The sequence below is a fragment of the Hyperolius riggenbachi genome, chromosome 2 (genome assembly GCF_040937935.1).
Source record: "Hyperolius riggenbachi isolate aHypRig1 chromosome 2, aHypRig1.pri, whole genome shotgun sequence".
Classification (NCBI taxonomy): Eukaryota; Metazoa; Chordata; class Amphibia; order Anura; family Hyperoliidae; genus Hyperolius; species Hyperolius riggenbachi.
The window spans coordinates 158,966,468-158,986,691 of record NC_090647.1 but is presented as its reverse complement, the minus strand read 5'-3'; the positions used below and the strand labels follow the sequence as shown (position 1 = coordinate 158,986,691).

At 40.6% G+C, this 20,224-nt stretch overlaps 1 protein-coding gene across 1 annotated transcript in view; it reads left to right on the top strand.

Annotated features, from left to right (window-relative positions):
* Nucleotides 1-20,224, top strand: part of COG3 (component of oligomeric golgi complex 3) — a 127,378-nt gene that overhangs the window by 100,518 nt on the left and 6,636 nt on the right. The window contains 5 exon segments of the mRNA XM_068267753.1: nt 2,906-3,026; nt 8,324-8,412; nt 8,495-8,629; nt 10,346-10,421; nt 19,193-19,320. Of these exon segments, the coding sequence (XP_068123854.1) occupies nt 2,906-3,026; nt 8,324-8,412; nt 8,495-8,629; nt 10,346-10,421; nt 19,193-19,320 (549 nt within the window).

Here is a 20,224-nt window from a genome sequence, read left to right as displayed (position 1 = left end):
CGAAGAAATCGGCACCTCCCGCCGCTGTCCGCACTCCCGCTCGCTCGTCCGCTCACGCTCGTGCACGCCGCCGCCCTCTCGCGCGGAGATCAATGAACGGGAAAAACCTATCTCGTTCGTTGATCTAAGCCCCCCGCAATGATCAGCTGCTTCTACGAGAAGCAGCGCGATCATTGTGAAAAAAAATGTTTCCCAGCCTCCCTGAACTTCCTGCAAGCGTCCTTCCTGTACGCTTGCAGGTTGCATAAACAAAAACTTACTGTGGCCATCTTGTGGCCAAATAGTAAAACTACATCCTAAAGCATTTTTCATATACATATGTTATACACTAAAAATTAACTCCTTACCTCCCACACTCCCCAATTTTATTTTTTTTGTAATTAAAAAAAAAAATTTACAATTAAAAAAATACATAAATAGTTACCTTAGGGACTGTGAGGTCTTGTAAAGGAAGAAAGGAGACACAAGAAGACCGGGAGCCGGATCTGGTGTATTATCCAAGGGACACCAGAATATGTGTGTAAGATAGTAATATACTCACAAAATTAGGTTGCTGTAAAAAGCAACCACTCTTCACGCATGTGAGGAAGTACCGTCCTCACTCGGCCTTGCTTCTGATGCTAGGTTTGGTCGCAACTCCTGGTAAAAAGTTGGCCACTTGGATAGCCTCCAAGTGTGCACTCCCCTATACAGGGGTATCAAAGATTGGCGAAGGGTAGGAGGCGCCCACAGACATATATTGATTAAAGGGTAATATAATATAAGGAAAACAGGTTCTCTTGTTCCTACCTTATAGTAGTAAGACTCACACATAAGGTAGTAGTAAATGCTTCATAAATTTTATTGGGGCACAACTGACAACGCGTTTCTCGGCTACAGCCGCTTCCTCAGGTCTATAGAAGTGCCTGGGGTAGAGTGTCGCTATCAAGGGCGCCCTTGATAGCGACACTCTACCCCAGGCACTTCTATAGACCTGAGGAAGCGGCTGTAGCCGAGAAACGCGTTGTCAGTTGTGCCCCAATAAAATTTATGAAGCATTTACTACTACCTTATGTGTGAGTCTTACTACTATAAGGTAGGAACAAGAGAACCTGTTTTCCTTATATTATATTACCCTTTAATCAATATATGTCTGTGGGCGCCTCCTACCCTTCGCCTACCTTAGGGACTGAATTTTTTAAATATTTATGTCAAGAGGGTATAACACTGTTACTTTATAAACTATGGGCTTGTAATTAGGGATGGACGCAAAACTGAAAAAAATGCATCTTTATTTCCAAATAAAATATTGGCGCCAAACATTGTGATAGGGACATAACGTAAACTGTTTTATAACCGGGACAAAAGGGCAAATAAGTTTCATGGGTTTTAATTACAGTAGCATGCATTATTTAAAAACTATAAAGGCCGAAAACTGAAAAATAATAATAAAAAAAAAAGTCCTACATTTTTTCCTATTTTCCCATTAAAACACATTTAGAATAAAATAATTCTTGGCTTAATGTTCCACCTAAAGAAAGCCTACATTGGTGGCGAAAAGAACAAGATATAGTTGCTCCAGTCGGTACTGAACTCAGCTGCTCGTCTCATTCATCTTTCTTCTCGATCTTTCTCGGCTGACCCTCTCTGTCAAGCTCTTCACTGGCTGCCAATTAAGGATCCAGTTCAAACTCCTAACCCTAACCTACAAAGCTCTCCACAATCTCTCTCCCCGGTACATATCACTCATTTCCAGATACAAACCCAATCGCAATCTCAGATCTGCACACGATCTTCTGTTGTCCTCCTCTAGAATCACCTCCTCACATTCACGCCTACAAGATTTTGCATGCGCTTCACCCCTTCTCTGGAATCCCCTCCCACAACACATCCGTCACTCACCAACCTTTGTTACTTTTAAACGCTCTCTAAAAACTCATTTGTTCCGACAAGCATATGCGCTACCCTAGGCCACTTCCCTTTGTACTAAGACCAAATTGCACTCCTACTAGGTATCCTAAAACATACTGCCTTTATATATTTTATCGTATACTACCCCTCCTCTTGTTTCCCCCCATTTCCTTTAGAGTGTAAGCTCGCAAGGACAGGTCTCTCTCCCCCTTTTGTGTCTTGGAAATCATTATACATTTTATTCATTATGTTACTTTTATCACTGTCATTACCACTTCTGCATTTTGTATTCTGTATGCTGTATCATTTTTTGTATTTTGTCACTAATTATGTATCTTGTATATTAGTGTACACCATTGTCTGTATTATGTACCCCATGTTTTTCTTACTTTGTACAGCGCCACGGAATATGTTGGCGCTTTATAAATCAATAATAATAATATAGTTCATTTCATTGTGATAAGTAATTATAAAGTTATAGACGAATGAATGGAAGGAGCGCTGAAAGGTGAAAATCGCTCTGGTGCTCAAGGGGTAAAACCCCTCAGTTGTGAAGTGGTTAAATAGGGAATCCTTCTCCCCTATGTTTACCTTTGAGATGGTTGACAAATATGGTCACTAATCTTGGGGGGGGGGGGGTTAGGCTATAGTGCAGCGGTGTGGGGACACAGAGGCATGTCATGAGGCAGAGTACGTGACTCTGTGTCCCATCTGCCCCCCATGGAACCTCCTTGGGTTCTCTTTAATCCATTTCTAATCACTGCTGCCTGTGCGTAATGCAAGCTGAAATCCATTCTAATGTAAACAGGTTGGCATTTTATTTTAAACACTGGGGCTGTACTGATGAGATAATGGACATTTTTGTGCTCAGCCTACTTTCTTATTTGATTCTTTTTTTCCTCTCTGATATGCTGTAAATAGACTAGAGCGTTTATCTTTATTTACTCTTATGTTCTTGAAAACCCTGTTGCAGAATTGCTTGCTAATGTTTAACCTTGTTTTCTTTCCACTCCAGACACATGTTGATGGGCAGCTCTTCCTGATTAAACATCTTCTTATAATGCGGGAGCAGATTGCACCATTTCACACTGAATTCACCATAAAGGAAATTTCCCTGGACCTCAAGAAAACGAGAGGTATTTCCTGTGTGGTGAGTGAGAGAGTAGGATAGGATAGACCTAACCTACTCTTATCACTCGGCACATGCACTCATTGGTTCATTGAATGTTCACCTGCAATATGATGCCTGTATATTCTGACTAATCCTGGGCCTGCCTCTGTCTCCTAATGTCCTGCTGCAAGAAAGAGAAAATAATTCATTTAAATCATTTAGAGTATTGTTTGTATCCTTGAAAAATTATTTGATCCTGATATTGATCTAATAACAGTGCCAGACTGTTATATGCAATTTACAGTTTGCAGACAAAATCCGAAGTTATGACAAAATGGTGCCAGTATGGCACATACTACTGTATAATAAGTGTATTAACAGTTGGGTTCAGTTCTTCTGTAAGGCACATGTCTGTTGGCTCTATGCCTATTAACAGAGAATGCATTTGCTTATAATACATTGTATGTCTGCATGCTGATATGTGTCTCCAACACTTTGATGGTCACTGGCAGTTTTCAAGTGTTTGCCTTTTGACGGGAACACAAGGATGCCCACATGCTGTTTGCTTATTAATGCGGTACTTCTTCTTTCTTGCTCATTGTCTGGAAATGATGGCTTTTTGCAATGTTCAAGTGTGATGAGTATTTATATGAGCTATGCAGATTTTGTCTGTCTTTTGACTCTAAAGCTAGGCGTACATTACATATTATTTTCAGTAAATTATTAGACACTAGATTCACTATAAACAAGGAATCTAACAATCTATTAAAACTGTGGCATTTAAGACGCAACGGTCAACATATTGATCAGAGATTGATTGGAAATGCTGATTACTTGCCAGATCAATGGCAGCATGAGCGCGGGGAAGGGACGAGTACGCAAGTGACTTTTGCATAGCTGTATACTGTATTGGGTAGTTAACTGCATTGGTGCGGTCAATATGAGACGTCTGCTTAATCTTGTCTAATATCTACTAGTGCAAGATAGTAGACCAGAGAAAAAAACAAATCAGTATCTGGAAGATATCAGTTGTTTATCATATCTTTAAAGTGAACCTCCAGACTAAAAATTGACTCAGCAGCACTGAAAAGGCCTGGTGTGTCTTTAACTGTTCCACAACATCAGAACTTTGTTTCTCTTATACAAGCCTCATTTTTAGCTGCACAGAAGAAAACTGCCCGGGCATTTTTCCCCTGATGCTGTGCAAAGCATGATCGGATTTCTGATGATGTTGTTCTCGTTTTGCTGTTTTGGTGCAATTTTTTTTTTTTTACATTTTGAATTTGACATTTGAAGCCTAGCGTGTGCAGCTGGGAGGGGTGATCAGGACACAGGACAGTTGGAACTGTGTCTTCTACTCCTTGTCATCTCCTTTCAACCAAAAAGATGGCTGCCCCATGACAAAGATAGCAGCCGCCATGAATCACAAACATTTGCCTGTTCTTTTAAAACAAGGTGGGTAAGAGATTATATTACCTATCTATTCTAATTAACATAACTAATGTAACTTAATGACAGTATGTTTGTTTAGGCTGAAGTTCCCCTTTAACAAATTGTAGGCTATATGCCTTGCATAATGTTAGCCATACACACGTCGATGTGGCCGAAAGAGAGATCGCTTTCAGATCAAATCCTTCCAAAACAGAAACAGATTTTCTGTGTGCACTGCCCAACGGATCTCCCAGACTCCAGCCCCCCCCCACTCCCCCCTCCCCCGAGCCATGCAGAGTAGTCGCAGAATCACCTGTCTGTTGCATATCTTCTCTGCACCGCCAGGCTCAACGTCCTGTCATTTCTCTCCCAGGGCCCTGTGTCATATGATGAACATTAGAGGCCAAACACTACAGGCACCATGACACATACCTTACTTGACCACTAGAGGCCTAGTGTTTGAGCTCTAAACTCTGTGATGTAACGTAACACAGGTACCCGGGAGAAAAGGAAGTAAAGAGAGCCCCGCGGTGGAGAGAAGGTAATGGCAGACAGGTGAGTGTAAGTTACACTGCAGTGTTTGTCGTTGCTAAATTAAACACCGCTAGCAACACACCCTCAACCCACCGCCGATTGAGCAAAGTCTTCTATCCGGTGTCATCAACTGGATCGATGGGGAACAGTTTACTGTATTGATTTCTAGCAAAATCGATCGCGTAATCGAAACAGCTGGATATCTATGCAACAATTCTACCAGTATATGGCCACCTTAAGTCATAAGAAAATCTGTTCTCCTTAGAAAATCCATTTCTCCTTTGCATTTTTAATCTGCTGCAGAAGTAACCGCTTTCAAACACTAGCATATGCAAGGCTAAAATTGTTAACATAATTGACTGTTGCATGTTTTGTAAAATTGCTTTTCCTGTTAACTGGCAATGTACGAATACTTTCCAAACCTTTTTTCTATAACATAACAGTAACTTATTGCACATGAACATCATCAATGCCTTGTTAGTAATGACCTTTCTGCTGGTGTTGGGGTCAGTGGGCAGATATGTCCTTTTTGGTGTTTTTTCTTGATTGACAGATGAAGTGGCTCACATTTTTTTCTTTTGAGCACATTTCTGTGTCAACCAATAGGTCAGTGAAAAGTGGGTATAAAGGGTAAGTAAATAATAAACGCTACATTTACAGCTGGCACTCCACTGTATTTTCCATTGCTGGGGAGCTTAATTGCTTCTCGATCTCATTACTTGAAATCTATGTCTTGCAGGTGGCTGCGTGGCTCTGGCAGGACGTAGATTTCAACTAGCAATCTCGCCACTCTGCACACGCTGCAGTTCACTCGCCCTGCCGTCTCTATGACAGCAGAGCTCTGTGAGCCGGTCAAGAGCTGCTTTCATTGGCTCCTTACCGCGTGATCACTGTGAGCCAATCACATCGGGATGGACAGTGTCAGGAGCCAATGAAAGCGGCTTTCAATGGCTCCTGACAGCCGCACAGAGCTCTGCCGTCATAGTGATGGCGAAGTAAGGGGCCTGCGGCAATGGGAGAATGGAGTGAACGGCGGGTAGTTGTGGTGATTTCTCGTGAGCCATTGTTTTGCGGTACCAGTAGTCTTGGGTCCTTAAGGGGCCAGAGACTGCTGGTGTGCAAGGGGTTAATGGCTGGAAATTATGCCCACTTCTGAAGAGTAAACAAAAAGAAAAGATAACTCTATGAGCAGCACCAAACTGACCAAAGCTTCTCCGATATAGTCAATCCATCGTTATTGGACAATAAATTCAACATACTGTTAAAAACCATTAAAACGTCACCAACGGGTGACAAGCAGAAACCATAAAAGTATGAATAATAAAAATACACAAAATGAGTGTTGGTTAAGGTAAAATAAGTGTTAATTATATACCTGTATCATTATTATTTTTCTTCACTTTTTGCTGCTAGCACCAATACACTTTTGATCTTGTTGCCTTCTGGTAATTACACTTTTTCACATGTGGTAACCATCACTTATTTAGGTGTTTTCTCTATATATAGGTCTTGCGTGTATTATATATATATTTTTGGAGGTTCCTTGGATTTCTGACCTAGGATATTATACCCTATTTATAACACTCCTTTTGTGTATTTTTATTGTTAATACTCTTATGGATCCCGCTTGTTACCCGTTCGTGACGGTTTAATTGTTTTTAACAGTATGTTGAATTTATTGTCTAATAAAGATCGATTGACTATATCTGAGTATCTTTGGTCAGTTTGGTGCTGCTCATAGGGTTATGTTTTCTTTTTGTTCTTTCAGTAATTATATTACTTTTGGCACATTCTGTGCCGGGTATAAAAATATAGATATATTTTTTGCATATGTTTGACATGGTGTCAAACATATGCAAAAATATATCTATATTTTTATATAGATCTGTGTGTTGCACTTCTGAACAGTCACCAAAGTTGAGACTATGGTAATTGTTCTGCTTGGAATACCAAAAGGGATTTCGCAGTTCATCATCACATCTTAAACTAAATAAAATGGGGCGTAGTGTTAGAACTTGTGGTACTCCAGTACTGTGAGCATTTCTAAAGTAATGCATGTTATTAATGTGCATTACTGTAGTTATGCATGTTACTCGAGTACTAGAAGTCGGGCTAAAAGTGTATCTTGCTGTACACTTCTGCGGTTGTACTGGTAATATTACTGTGCACTGTTTCTGCACTGCAATATTACTGATAGTTTGAGCATCAGGCCCCTTGTGTCCATATCCTGTGATGCAAGCCTCTGAAAAATGTATGCGTTTCAGCTTATTTATGTCATGTCTGCTTTCCTTTTTAAACCATTAGGTCAGGATTTAACTTGTGGTAAGCTTTAATTTCACTTATTGAATGTGAAAGTGTCCACATTTACTTGAGAGTCCTTTAACATATATCGCTTTACATGGCCATGCGCTACGCTCTCCGGCTGGAAGGGCAAAGAAAGTCTATGGAGACTTTCATACTTACACGATGCATTGCACCAGGGGCGTCGCTAAGCCATTTGATCCGGGGCACCGGCCTGGAACCTGTTGCCATGGTGCCCCGGATCTATTATGGCCCCCTGTGCCCCGTCCTCTCTGGCTCCCTTCATCAGACCTCAGATCAGGGCGACTCCGCCCGCCTTCACTTCCTCTCACTCCCCAACCCAACCTCCCCCTTCCCCCGCTGGTCCCCTGCACGTCCCCCACTCATCTTCAAACAGCGGCAGCTTACCTCTGCCTGGAGTCCAGCGTGGAGTGGAGACTAAAGCCGCAGACCTCTCTCTTCCTCCTGTGTTCCCCTAGTGACCAGCTTCTGTTAATGACGCTGATCGCGTCATTAGGAGAAACAGAGCAAGGGGAAACGGCAGGAGGAAGAGAGAGGTCTGCAGCTGTACTCTACAGTACAGTACTTGCTAAGTTAAAGGATCCTTGTATGATTACATTGTCTGCTCGAGTTTTGTAGAAAGAGAAATGTGGAATGGTATCCTTGAGGTGTCTTAAGAGGTGCACTATTCACTGAAGATGAAAAAACCCGTTTTTGATATTGTTTCCAAACTGTATCTGTCCATTTTAATCTACAGCAAATTTCCAAACCTGTCAAAAACCATCACATTTCAGGTCAACAGAACCATGCAAACAGTACTCAGTTCATCTACAAAGCTGATTAGAATGGTTTTATGGCAGCACATGTAATTGGCTCTTTGCTTTTCTAAAAAGTCTGCAGAGACTTCAGCGAAACATCAAGCCGCTCTGGCACGGTTTTCAGCTATAGTTCTGTGAGTTTGTCATGACAACCCAAATTCAAGTTTTTTTGTTTTTTTTTTAACCCAATGTATGTAAATGCAAAGTCACAGATCTTTTTATAATCTTTGCTTTCTAGATGCAGCATTTAAAATCCTCCACCCTAGGACTGTCCCACGGTTCTTCAGGCTTAACAGCAATAATGCCATCCTTGAGTTCCTGCTTCAGGTAACTCCTGTCTCTGACACAGATTGCATTATTTGCTTTGGCTGTGAGTAAAACTACAGCAAGGGTTTGATTTCCTCCATAGGGAACTCCAGAAATCAAAGAACATTACATTGACTCCAAGAAAGATGTTGACCGATATCTCAAGGCAGCGTGTGAGCAGTTTATTCAGCAACAGAGCAAGATTTTTGTTGAACCATTAGAGGATTTCATGGCAAAGGTAAATGAATATATGGCCCGACTGCACATCTAGAAGTTTAGTTTACATTGTGTGAGCTTTCTTCTCCTTGAGGTAATGCTGTAAATCCTGTTTTTTATTAGGCATGTAGTGATGGATGTGCTGTAAACCAAGCTTAAAGCAAAGAACAAAATTGCTACATCCACTGAATGTTCTGTGCCAGTTTCTATAGCTCTCTGTACACTGAATAACACCACCTATTTAGTCTCTTCCATTAGACAGCAGCAGCTCCTGCTGAGTTTAATGGACAAGTTGCCATTGCTGAAAATAAAACTTCCAAGTAGAAAGACAAGCATCAACTTCCATGATAAAACTTGAGAAAAACAAATCTCACGGCTTTATGCAGATTTATTTTGCAGTCACGGACCTTAAAAAAAAGGTGTGGCTCTAAACTTCAACTGTAACAGTCTCCTTCCAGAGAACCCTGGTTGAGAAAGCCTGGGCTAGATGGACAGTCAGGTCTACCTCAACCAAGAATGTGTAAAGTGGCCCCTTATCCCATGATGACAAGTGACCAACCTGGCAGGTTATCTTGGCTATGTGCTTTGTCATCCTTCTCTGCCTAATTTCTCCATGCCATTCTGTTGGGCGCCACACCCTAGGGCCTCCTTAGCAACATAACACTTTGCTAGCCTGTATACCAAAGACACATCTGTACAAATGCAGGCCTAACACTGTCACCAGAGGATCAAATCATAATCTCTGCACACAACCGTCCATATTTGTGTCTACAGAGACTCTACTTCTGCAGACATTTCTCAGCAAGGTTTATGGCCTAGCCTGTAGCCAGGCTTTCTCAACCAGGGTTCGCTGGAACCCCAGGGTTCCTTAAGGACATTGCAGGGGTTCCCTGGCATTTCTCCCTCCAGTAAGACTAGCCTCAGTTGGCAGGACAAAAAAAGTACCTCCTTTGCTCCTCTGTAGAAAGAAGGGCTAAACTAGGGGTCAGTATGATGAGCAGTAAAAAAGAAACAGTATGCTAGTAAAGCAGTATAATAAAGAGCCCTGTTATAAGGAGAGAACTATAATTGTAGGAATTTTAATAAGAAACCCTTCTACTGGTTACTATAAAAGGCAAGAGGAGGAACATGGAATGGGAGCTATCTGTTACAGTTAAAAAAATGTTTTGAGTCACACCTCTTTTTTTGAGAACTACGCCTCCTGCAAAATAAATCCCCACTCCCTCTTCTAGCTGATACGGGATTCCCTGAGATCAAAAAATTATTTGAAGGGTTCCTCCAGGGTGAAAAGGTTAAGAAAAGACCTCTGTAGACTATCAATACCCATAGTCTGGGCCTCCATTTAAAAGGCATTGCTGGACATTGTGTTATCATAGAAAAGCTTTTTTTCAATAAGTTCTTGTGGAAAATTTGCTCTTTAATCTTGAGTATTTTTTTTCACAATGACATTACTGGATGTTGCAGTTCTTAGCAGCGGATGCCAGGGGGCAGTGTGGTGCCTTATTATGTTTAGTATCTCTTGTTTTACAACTGACAGAACTTTGCATATCTTCATACATATGAGTGTAAAATTCGTTATTCTTTCAAATAAAAATGCTATTTTCACAAATCCTATCTGTCGTGAGCCTACGGTTGTAAACACGTTTCTTGATTAACTCATTTTACGTCTCTCACAGCAACACTTGTCTTTTTATGATGTCCTGATATTTTTTTTTTCTAACTTTTTGGCCTCTCACAGGTGACTGCACTGAAAACGATGGCTAACCAAGGTGGTCCAAAATATAGTCTTTCACAGCAACCATGGGCACAACCAGGTTTGTGGCATTAAATTACTGTTCTCAGGAGCTTGCTCACTAAAGTAGTGTAAACCCAAGTAGTGAGAAACTGAGATGAGCTACTTTAGTGTATGGAAAAACTATTCAATCTCTGGATTGATTGATTGTAACCTTACCAAATCTATTCTGCATGCATGCATTTTGTGTGAAACGTACCCCACACATTTTAGAAGTCACTTTTTTTTTGTTCCCTTCTTCATTTCTTTTTAATGTTCACCTGTTAGTTGTATGTTTTTGTACTGCAGTAATATCAGAATGACCTCGCTGATCTGTTGAAAAAAAAAATTGTATGTACCAATAATCAGTAATGAGATTCCAAACAGTAGGTGTTCTATCACACTTTGCATCGCACACATTCACTGCATCGCGGCGCAGAACCAATGCTAGCCCTATGGGGTTATCAAATTGATCACAGTACCGACCAGGGCTGTGAAGTCGGAGCAATTTTGGGTGCCTGGAGTCGGGAATAAATGCACAGACTCCAACTCCTAATTAATTTAAACTGTAATTTAAAATAGAAAATATGATAAAATGTTCTATTTCTCAGATAATAGTCATTATAAATAATTTATATACACAATAATAGCTCTGCTTAGTCCACAAAAATGAAATAAACCAATCAAAATTAGTTACTTGTGCTGCTTCAGTAAAGCAATCCCCGTATTTTTAAAGTCCGATACACATATTTGATTGTGACTGTACAGTATATATGATGTGTACACAGGAATCTCTTATATATACTAAATAACGTCTATACTGTAAGAATAAAGCCTGATGTGTAGCCGTGTCACTAATAGAGATGGTCAATGAGATGGAAATAATTCTGCGTTGATGCTGATTTACGCAAATATATGCACTCTTTGCTAATGAAATCAAATAATTTGATATGTTAAAATTTGGTTTGGTGACTACAAATTAAAGGGTACCGGAGACAGATGAAAAGAAGTTTTATACAAACCTGGGGCTTCCTCCAGCCCCCTTCAGGCCAATCAGTCCCTCGCTGTCCTCCTCCACCACCTGGATCTTCTGCTATGAGTCCCGGTAATTCGGTCAGTCAGCGTGGTCCGGCCACGTGCCATTTCTACAGCCAGGAGCATTCTGCACCTGCGCAATAGTGCTACGCAGGTGTAGTACGCTCCCAGCAGTGGAGTGTGTGCATGCACACTACGCCAGACTGGCTCAAGTACCTGTACTCATAGCAGAAGATCCAGGTGGCGAAGGAGGACAGCGAGGGACTGATTAGCCTGAGGGGGCTGGAGGAAGCCCCAGGTAGGTATAAAATCTTCATTTCATCTGTATCAGGTTTACTTTGTTACCCAGTAGTACTATACTCTACATATGCACACCCCACGGAGCTGCAGAGAATCCACTGAGAATGTTGTGCACATTGAGCACAGAGGTGTTGTCTGTCACCCATAAACCTAGTTCAGATTGTGCATGAAGAATGTGTAATAGAGGAAGAATCGCCTCATTCTCCTGCAGAGTACCTGCACATCACTCTTACATCACTCTTACATGTACCCACAGTTACATTGCCTAGGGCCTGATGTTCTTTGTTTGTTCCGGTCTGTACCTTTTTCAAGTACTCTTACCAAGGACTAGTTTTAGTCTATGACTAAAGGGAATAAATATGGCAGTCTAAATATCCTTCTCACTTCAGTTGTCTTTTAAAATTCCTAAGCATTGGCAGTTAAAGCGGATCCGAGATAAAAAACTAACTATAACAAGCAACTTGTCTATATATCTTAGCTAAAGTTTAGATAGTTTACACAGCAAATCTAGCTGCAAACAGCTTTAATATAATAAGAATATTTCTTCCTGTGATACAATGACAGCAGACATGTTGTTTGTAAACATTACACAGAGGCAGGCTTATCTGCAAAGAAAACTAATCCCCCCCCCCTCCTACTCCCTCCTCCCCTCTGCCTCTAAAATCTCTGGCTAGTAATACCTCCCCCTCCTCCTGCCCAGACTGAGCTCCCATGAGCCCTTGCTACTGTCTGAAAGTGCCTTGGCTCTCTGAAAACCTGTGGGAGTGGTTTGTTTAGTTTATAGGGAATTAGAGCATTAAAACAAAAAAGCATTTGGCTTGAGGAATGCCCTATAAACAATAAGAAAGGAACACAATTATGCAATGAGTAAAAGTTCGTCTCGGATCCACTGTAAGAGACAAATTTCATGTTACATACTTTCAATCAACAAGATTGTAATAAGCAAATTAGAGGAGTCTGAGTCGGGGGAATCCTAAACTGAGGAGTCTAAGTCGGTGGATTTTTGTACCGACCCCACAGCCCTGGTACTGACGCAGTAACGCACTGCATGCAGTGTGGTAACAGGACAACGTGTGGGTTTACCTTGGAAGTGAGGCATACTTTCATTGCACTGTATGCAAAGGTCGCACCATACAATAATGCAATGGTGCAATCTTTTGGAAACATTGCAGTGCGATCAAAGAGCAATCAAAATATAATTTTACAAGTATGAAAGGGGCCATTTGCATCCATAATAGCAGCTAGACTGCATGGGAAAATCCTTTCTATTGGTTTTAGAAGTATAATTTTCACCAGTGGGTTTTAATTGGGTCAGCTCATAAAGAAAGGTGTTCTTATATAAAGGCAGTATAAGTTGCCATTTCTGTCTGCTGTCAGTTTCTGCACAGGAGCCTGCAGAATGTAAGGAGGAGAGACAGTGCAGTGCTGCCCAGCTTGCACAGTGAACTTCTGTACTGTACAAATTATACTGGTGTTACATCACATGATGAAAAGAGCTGCAGATGTCTTCTATCAAATACTTAAACCAGGAAAATTCCTGTCCTAGCATTATGTATGCTACAAATAATTGGGAGTTGTCTTTTGCTTGTTTCAGGAGAGAATAGATTCTTTGCTTGTTATAGCAGAAATACTATTTTTAATGAGTAGCATCTCATGTACCTTTAATCAGCGCCTTATTGAACATGTTTTCATTATTTAAAGCCCTAGTTCAGGCTATTTTTATGCTCATGTAGAATATGTTCAGTTTTGCAATGCACAATGTTTTGTGGATTGCACATAAACAATTTATGCATTATTGATCTAACCTGGCTGGTAGGGTTTGTAAAAATTGTTTCCAGCAGTCTATCGGTCATTCAAATATCTTCACCTGTTCCTGTCATCATCCATGGAAGGTAATACGTGAGGAGCTAGAAGGAAGCACCAGCTAGTCCTTCCCTGTGAGCATAGAACCTTTCACCTGGCTCCACCCACCTTCTCCATTTACTTCTGTGTGATTCACTTTTGTGGCCAGCACTTCACTTACAGCGCAGCAGAGTCTCAACATTTACCGTAGTTCCGCTTTGCTCAGGGTATGATAAATTAGTTAAAGCATGACTGAAGTAAATAAAAAATATACTGGGTAGCCATACTTCACACTGTTTCTGTGATTGAAGATGATGCGCAGAGAGGACAGAGCAATGCAACTTTGGATCTGGGATCATTTGAAGCTTTGAAAGGGGGGCATAGTTCTAAAACAAAGGGGAGGCCGGCAAACCTGAAGGCCCATGGAGTTTGTAGGAGCATTGAAGAAACCACAACGAATCAGATGGTTACTGCTACCAAAATTATCAAATTCTTTAGTAATTCCATGATTATAAAAAAAAATGAAAACCCGTGTGCCACAAGGACATCCTAGGAGAGCGCTTTCCAGCTACCTCTATGCAGATCACAGCCGTATACAGTCCGTTCATATATTCATCTTGCACACACCAAAAATCTTAGGCCAAACTACCAGTATCTTCAAATGCTGTTTTTGGCAGTAATCCATCTCTTCATTGATGGCACCTCCACACCTATGGGATTGGGGTGTGAAGTGTAGGTATACATTAGTGGATACACAGTTCATACACTTATGCTGCAATAGTGCTGGGCAGTAATAAGAACAGCACTGATACTCCACTTATGACTGTCTGCAGATGCACAAACTGGCAGCACCACTGATGGGGCTTATCCAGCAGCACCCATATGGTATATGGCATATTTCATGTATCTGGCTGTCAGTTTCAGAGATTTCACCACATGCTGCGTACTCCATACTCCGGACTCCCCAGTGTCTTTGGGAACACAACACCACGCTAATGGTACTGAAGAAAAGGGATAGTCAATGACATGCAAATGATTCTAAGTTGATGCTGGATTATACAAATTATGTATACAAATTTATGCAGTTTGAAAATGGACCAATGTTACTTCACCTTGACAGGATTTTATTAGGCATTTTTTTTTAAATTAAGCAGCATTATTTAAATATTTGAATAATCCTGCATCAACTCAGGTAAAGTCTCCTTGTTTATTTTTGCTTATTTCAGATTCCCTTTAACCCTTTCCAGTGTCTCTCACAAAATATAAAGTTGTGAGAAATGGTTTTATTGCAGGTAGAACAGCAGAGATGGGAGTATGCTGGTGGTCCATTTTTAAGGTTCTGGCAGTGCTCATCCTGTTCCTTCTTACCCAGAGGAGCAGATATTGGTCCTGATGGGTTGAGGAGCCTACGACACTGTCCATCTCTCCTAGAGTACTGCCTGTGTCATAGAATCTCCTCGATGCCCTTGAGTTGACTCTTCTGGGAGACACAGCAAACTTCCTTGCAATGGCTCACGTTGGTGATGTGCAGTCTTGTAGAGGTTGGGCTTCCTTTGCAACCTCTGTAAGGTCCAGGTATTCCTTTAAAATTGTTTGTCAGTAAATCTAAGAAGTTTTGAATCAGGATGATACCATTTGTTGGCTAATTTAGAAGAAAAGTAGTAAGCTTTCATCTAGGAAGCCTCCCTTGGACTTGATTCCTGTATACAGGAATTCTTTCTGAAGATAAAGTCTGAGGAAGGCTTCCTAGCCGAAAGCTTACTCCTTTTCTTCTATGTTAGCCAATAAATGGTATCATCCTGATTCAAAACTTCTTTCTCTTACTGATGGCTAACACGTTACAATATAATTAGTTTGCTTACCCTGCTCTTTTTATGTGGCGATGACACAGCTATTATAAAATGGTCCTAGCAATACCTGCCACAAGGTGCATCACAGTTTCTTGCTAATTACTTGATTAGTGCTGGTAGGTAAAAGTATGCACTTGGCAGCTGATTTCTTATGTAGGAAGATGCCATTTTTTGGCCTTGTTGCTGTGATTGCAAATAAATGCAGTTCGTTGTCTGTTCTGAAAATTCCAAGCTGACTGCAAGTTGTAGTGGGAAAATCATTTTAATAACATTAAATTGGTAAAACGCTTGTGGAGAGCCAATCTGTTCATTGTACTTTATTTATTTGCAAGACTAGAATTTTCTGTTTAAACCATTTCAGATATAAAATACCCATTACTGGTCATATTATTAGAATTTTCCAGTAGTTAATAACTGAGGATTCCAAATGTTAATAATTTAGGACTGACGGAATGTAGGTTTATTTATTCATGCTCCTCTTGCATACTATACATTTCATCAGACTGGTATGTCTTAATTTTCATATTTTAAGATTCTTCCTGTCTAAACTACATGTCTGTAAAAAAAAAAAACCACTTAAAATTTCATATAAAAAATGTATGCATTTTTAAGCGCAGAAGAGGGAATGTGCCCCAAGACAGATATCTAGAAATAGTGTCAGCCTTCTGCAATTTATTAAGAATTTTAATGGTTTGCCTACTTTATGTGTTTAAAAGAATTACAATTAGCTATGGTTTCAAAGAAAGTTTTAATATGTAGTGAATTAGCCTGTGATTTTTTTTTTTCTTCCATTATTCCCTTTCTTTGTAGTAAAATAAATTGGTCTTGTGTGCATACCCTATGTTAGCGGAAAATATGGAATTCGTTATTAAGCGGTTTTATGTACATATATTTGCTTGACTGATTTTTCACTGGTAAAGAAATTATACAGAGTAGGAGGTGCCCTATAGCAAGCAAAGAAGTCAGCCTATAAGTCCTTCCACTAGCAGTTCCTTGTCTCTTCAACCCTTCTGAGCTCTGAAAAGAATTACAAGAAAATCATTAAAGAAAGCTTTGAGTAGAAGCAGTACAGGTCTCCTATTTTATTTCCTTTTTCAGAACACGTCACAAATTCAACAAGCAGTTGCCAGGAATCATTATGGTGTAATATGACCCATGTGATTGTTACAGTCATAGCCAGCAATTAGTAGATGCTGCTGCTTTGTAGCTGTATATTTTGTAAGGAAAGGGTCTCTTAAAGCATAACTCTAACTTCTAATAACACATTTATAAATAATTTAAAATAGACGTAAACTCTTACAGCAGACAAGGAAATCACATGAAATGCACTCAGTGTGTCTATAGAGAGACAACCCTGTCTAATTCCCCTTTTCTGCAAATAATCAAGTGTAAATCAGGGCTGTCTGCTGTGCTTTGGTGTGCTGTTGTTCTGTGCTAATATGAAAACACTGAAGGTTAACCCTTTCTGTGCTTCCAGGTATTCCCAGGAAGTAAACACTGCAGGTTTATTGTGGGAGTATAAGTTGTAACAAAGAAATGTTTTTCATTAAAGGTTATTATGCTGCTGCTTATCTTTTAGATGGCTATTAAGTTCTGAGTTTAGGTCTGCTCTAAAGCTGTAGTTAATATTATTATTATTTAGTATTTACATAGCGCCGACATCTTCCACAGCGATGTACAAAGTAAATTGTCTTGTCACTTAACTCCATCAGAGGGGTTCACAATCTAATCCCCTACCATAGTCCTATGCCCATGTATGCATCATACAGTGTGGGTCTCATAGTCTAGGGCCAATTTAGGAGGCAGCCAATTAACTAAGGAGGGGGGGGGGGGTTAAAAGTCTCATGCCAAGAAAAAAAATTTTAATACCCCCCTGCTCTTGCTTATCGATATTCTGGAGGGAGGTCCCTGCAACAACCATATATCCCTTTATACTAGTGATGAAGGCAGGAATTGAGTGGCCCTCCCCCAAATTTTACTGGACGAGGCCCCTCAGAAGCTGGTGGAAGAACTAAATTGAAGGCAAAACCTGACAGCATCACTGAACTAGCTGATTACGGTAACACTAGCATCCTGAACTTTCGGATATTTAGTGACATTCTTAGTTCCTGTCTCCTGTGTCACTGGCCATTACTAAACTACAAAGCAAAGTGGATCCATCCCTATGTTTATCAATTGCAAAGTATATTTTACTTTTTCTCCAAACAAACCTTTGTTGATGGTAACCAAATAGTTCACTTTTTTTGGTTTTCCTATTGTATACATGACTTTTGTGGTCAGCTTGCTGGTAAAGCTTTATCTGAATGACTTATTCACACAAGGGCTAATGACAGCTCGTAGGGAGCATATGGGGAACTTTTGAATTGGACTCCCCTGCTTGATGTGCTCACCCCCTCGTGTTGATAACCCACCAGTCCTCCAGTGTTGCACCCCATATTACTCTTCTACACATTTATTACATTGCTCACCCCCAATTTAGCACATGTGTATTAAGGTGGCCACACACCATACAGTTAAAAGATCCAATTTTTTACCAATTTGATAATTTTGATCGGTTTCTATGTTCGATTGATAATTCCGATGTAATTTCCCGTTTGTTTTTTTTTTCGATTTTTGAAGATTGGACATGTTGGAAATTTCAGACCAACTTTATGAAGAATTGTATGGTTGTGATGGATTGTCAATTACTTGATGTACAGTTCCAATCAATTTTTTTCCCGAGCTTTCAATTATATCATTCATGATTGGGGAAAAATTTAACATAGGTGTGTGATATATTGGTCAGAGTTTTGAATTGTTACAATCAGTCAGAAAAATTGATTGCTATTCTTGAATTGAACAGATATTTAAAAAAAATGGTATGTGTGTATGTATTGTATAGTGTGGGGCCACTTTCAGACTGTGTCCTTACTGTATTACATGTTAGTCTGCCCACCCCCTGTATGACACTCTTTGACATGTGAATGAGTCTTCTTCCCCCGGTATTATATTCTTAAGCCCTATACACATGCTAAGCGATCTACAACCAAGATGGTCGTGCGGCAGTGTCTCCGGTAAGAAGCGAGCATGCTGCCCTGCAACATTCAATTAGCGATCTGCTATGACAGATCTTGCCTGGTCTTCCACAGTTCCCTTTAACAGCCATCTCTTGAGTATATTACTGACAGTGAAAGCTGTGTGCTGGAGGCATTTTGCAATCTTTTTTTATAGACTTCACCTTTGTAGGCATTTATTAGGTCTATTTTCAACCCCTCAGGCAGTTACTTGCAGTGCATGGTTCAGCCGTATGTGTGAAAGAGTACTAATGTTTTTTGAAAACTTGGTTCTCTGCAGTTGTTGTTTACTACCTTCACCCCACAAAATAAACTCAATATGTAATTATGTTAGAATTGCGTGCACCTGTATGCATCATTTTTCCATTTGCCTGTGTTGCACAGAGCCACTTATCAGATTGTCCTTGCAGCCATTGTCGTTTTAGCATGTGAAAATTTGAATGTTGTCCATCCTGCCATGAGTCATTCCTGTGGCATTATAAATGTATTGGTTCTGCTAAAACAGCGCTGTACTGCTCCAGTTTTTAAGCCTTGACCTGTAACTGTCTTTTTACTGTATTACATGATCAGCCAAGTTTCCTACCCAAAGCTTTTTGATTTATTATGTTGAGGGATTGTTCTGCTAGACTTCACTTTTTTGTGGCGAATGTGTGTCGTTTTACAGCAGGATTTCTGTTTCTCATTTGTTTTATACTTTTTTATTGCTCATTGTTGAATATGTCTTTGTTCCTCAGTAAAGATTAATGACTTGGTGTCTTCTACCTACAAAACCATAAAAACTAAACTGCCGGTGACGCTGAGGAGCATGTCGCTGTACCTGGCAAACAAAGACACAGAATTCATTCTCTTCAAGCCTGTTCGGGTGAGTGTATGCCAAGAACAGCACTGGCTTCTCTTACTGCCACTTTCATTTTGTTTCCATTCAGCCCTCCACCAGATCGTCGATCAATGTGCCTAGACGTGTATTGAAATATGGTTCAGTGTAGCACTTGGTAATACTTTATAAATGTAGCTGCCTTAATTACTTTGGCTATACGTCTCTGTGATTTCAACATTAAACAAATTACAGTTGTAAGCCTTTTGACTCATATCAATGTGGTTAGTCTGTGAGCTTTACCTTCTGTTAGAAATTTTTGTTCTTTTCAAATATTTTTAAAGGTATTTGGCAGACTGTGGGCATGGGGTATTTTAGGTAAAATGGTATGCTTGGTAAAAAGGGACATTGAACCCCTTACATTTTAGTACTGTGCTGACAGTTCTGATTTGGGGATCTTTAAAGAGAACCTGAGACGATAAGCGTCTGAGGATCGATACCTACCTGGAGCTTCCTTAAGCCCCCTTGAGGCCGCTCATCCTTCGGCGTCTCCCCGGGTGGCTCCTGTCACCCGCAATAATGCCCGAAAGCCTGGCCAAGTTGTGCTTCATCACCCATGCGCTGCCAGGAGTGCTCCCATCCTGGGAGAGTTCTGCACCCACGCAGTAGTACTGCACAAGCACAGATCGCTCCCAGCCGTAGGAGCAAGATGGAGGAGCAAGCTGGGTCGCACATGCGCTAAAAGAAGCCCGACCTGGCCAGGATTTTGGGGAGTATTGCAGGTGACAGGAGCCACCCGGGGAGACGGCGAGGGACTGAGCGGCCTCAAGGGGGTATAAGGAAGCCCTAAGAAAGTATGGAACCTTAGACGCTTCTCATTTCAGGTACACTTTTAAGGAGCTTGGGGCCCTCAACAATTTCCTGATTTACACCAGTGAGCACATGCTGGCTG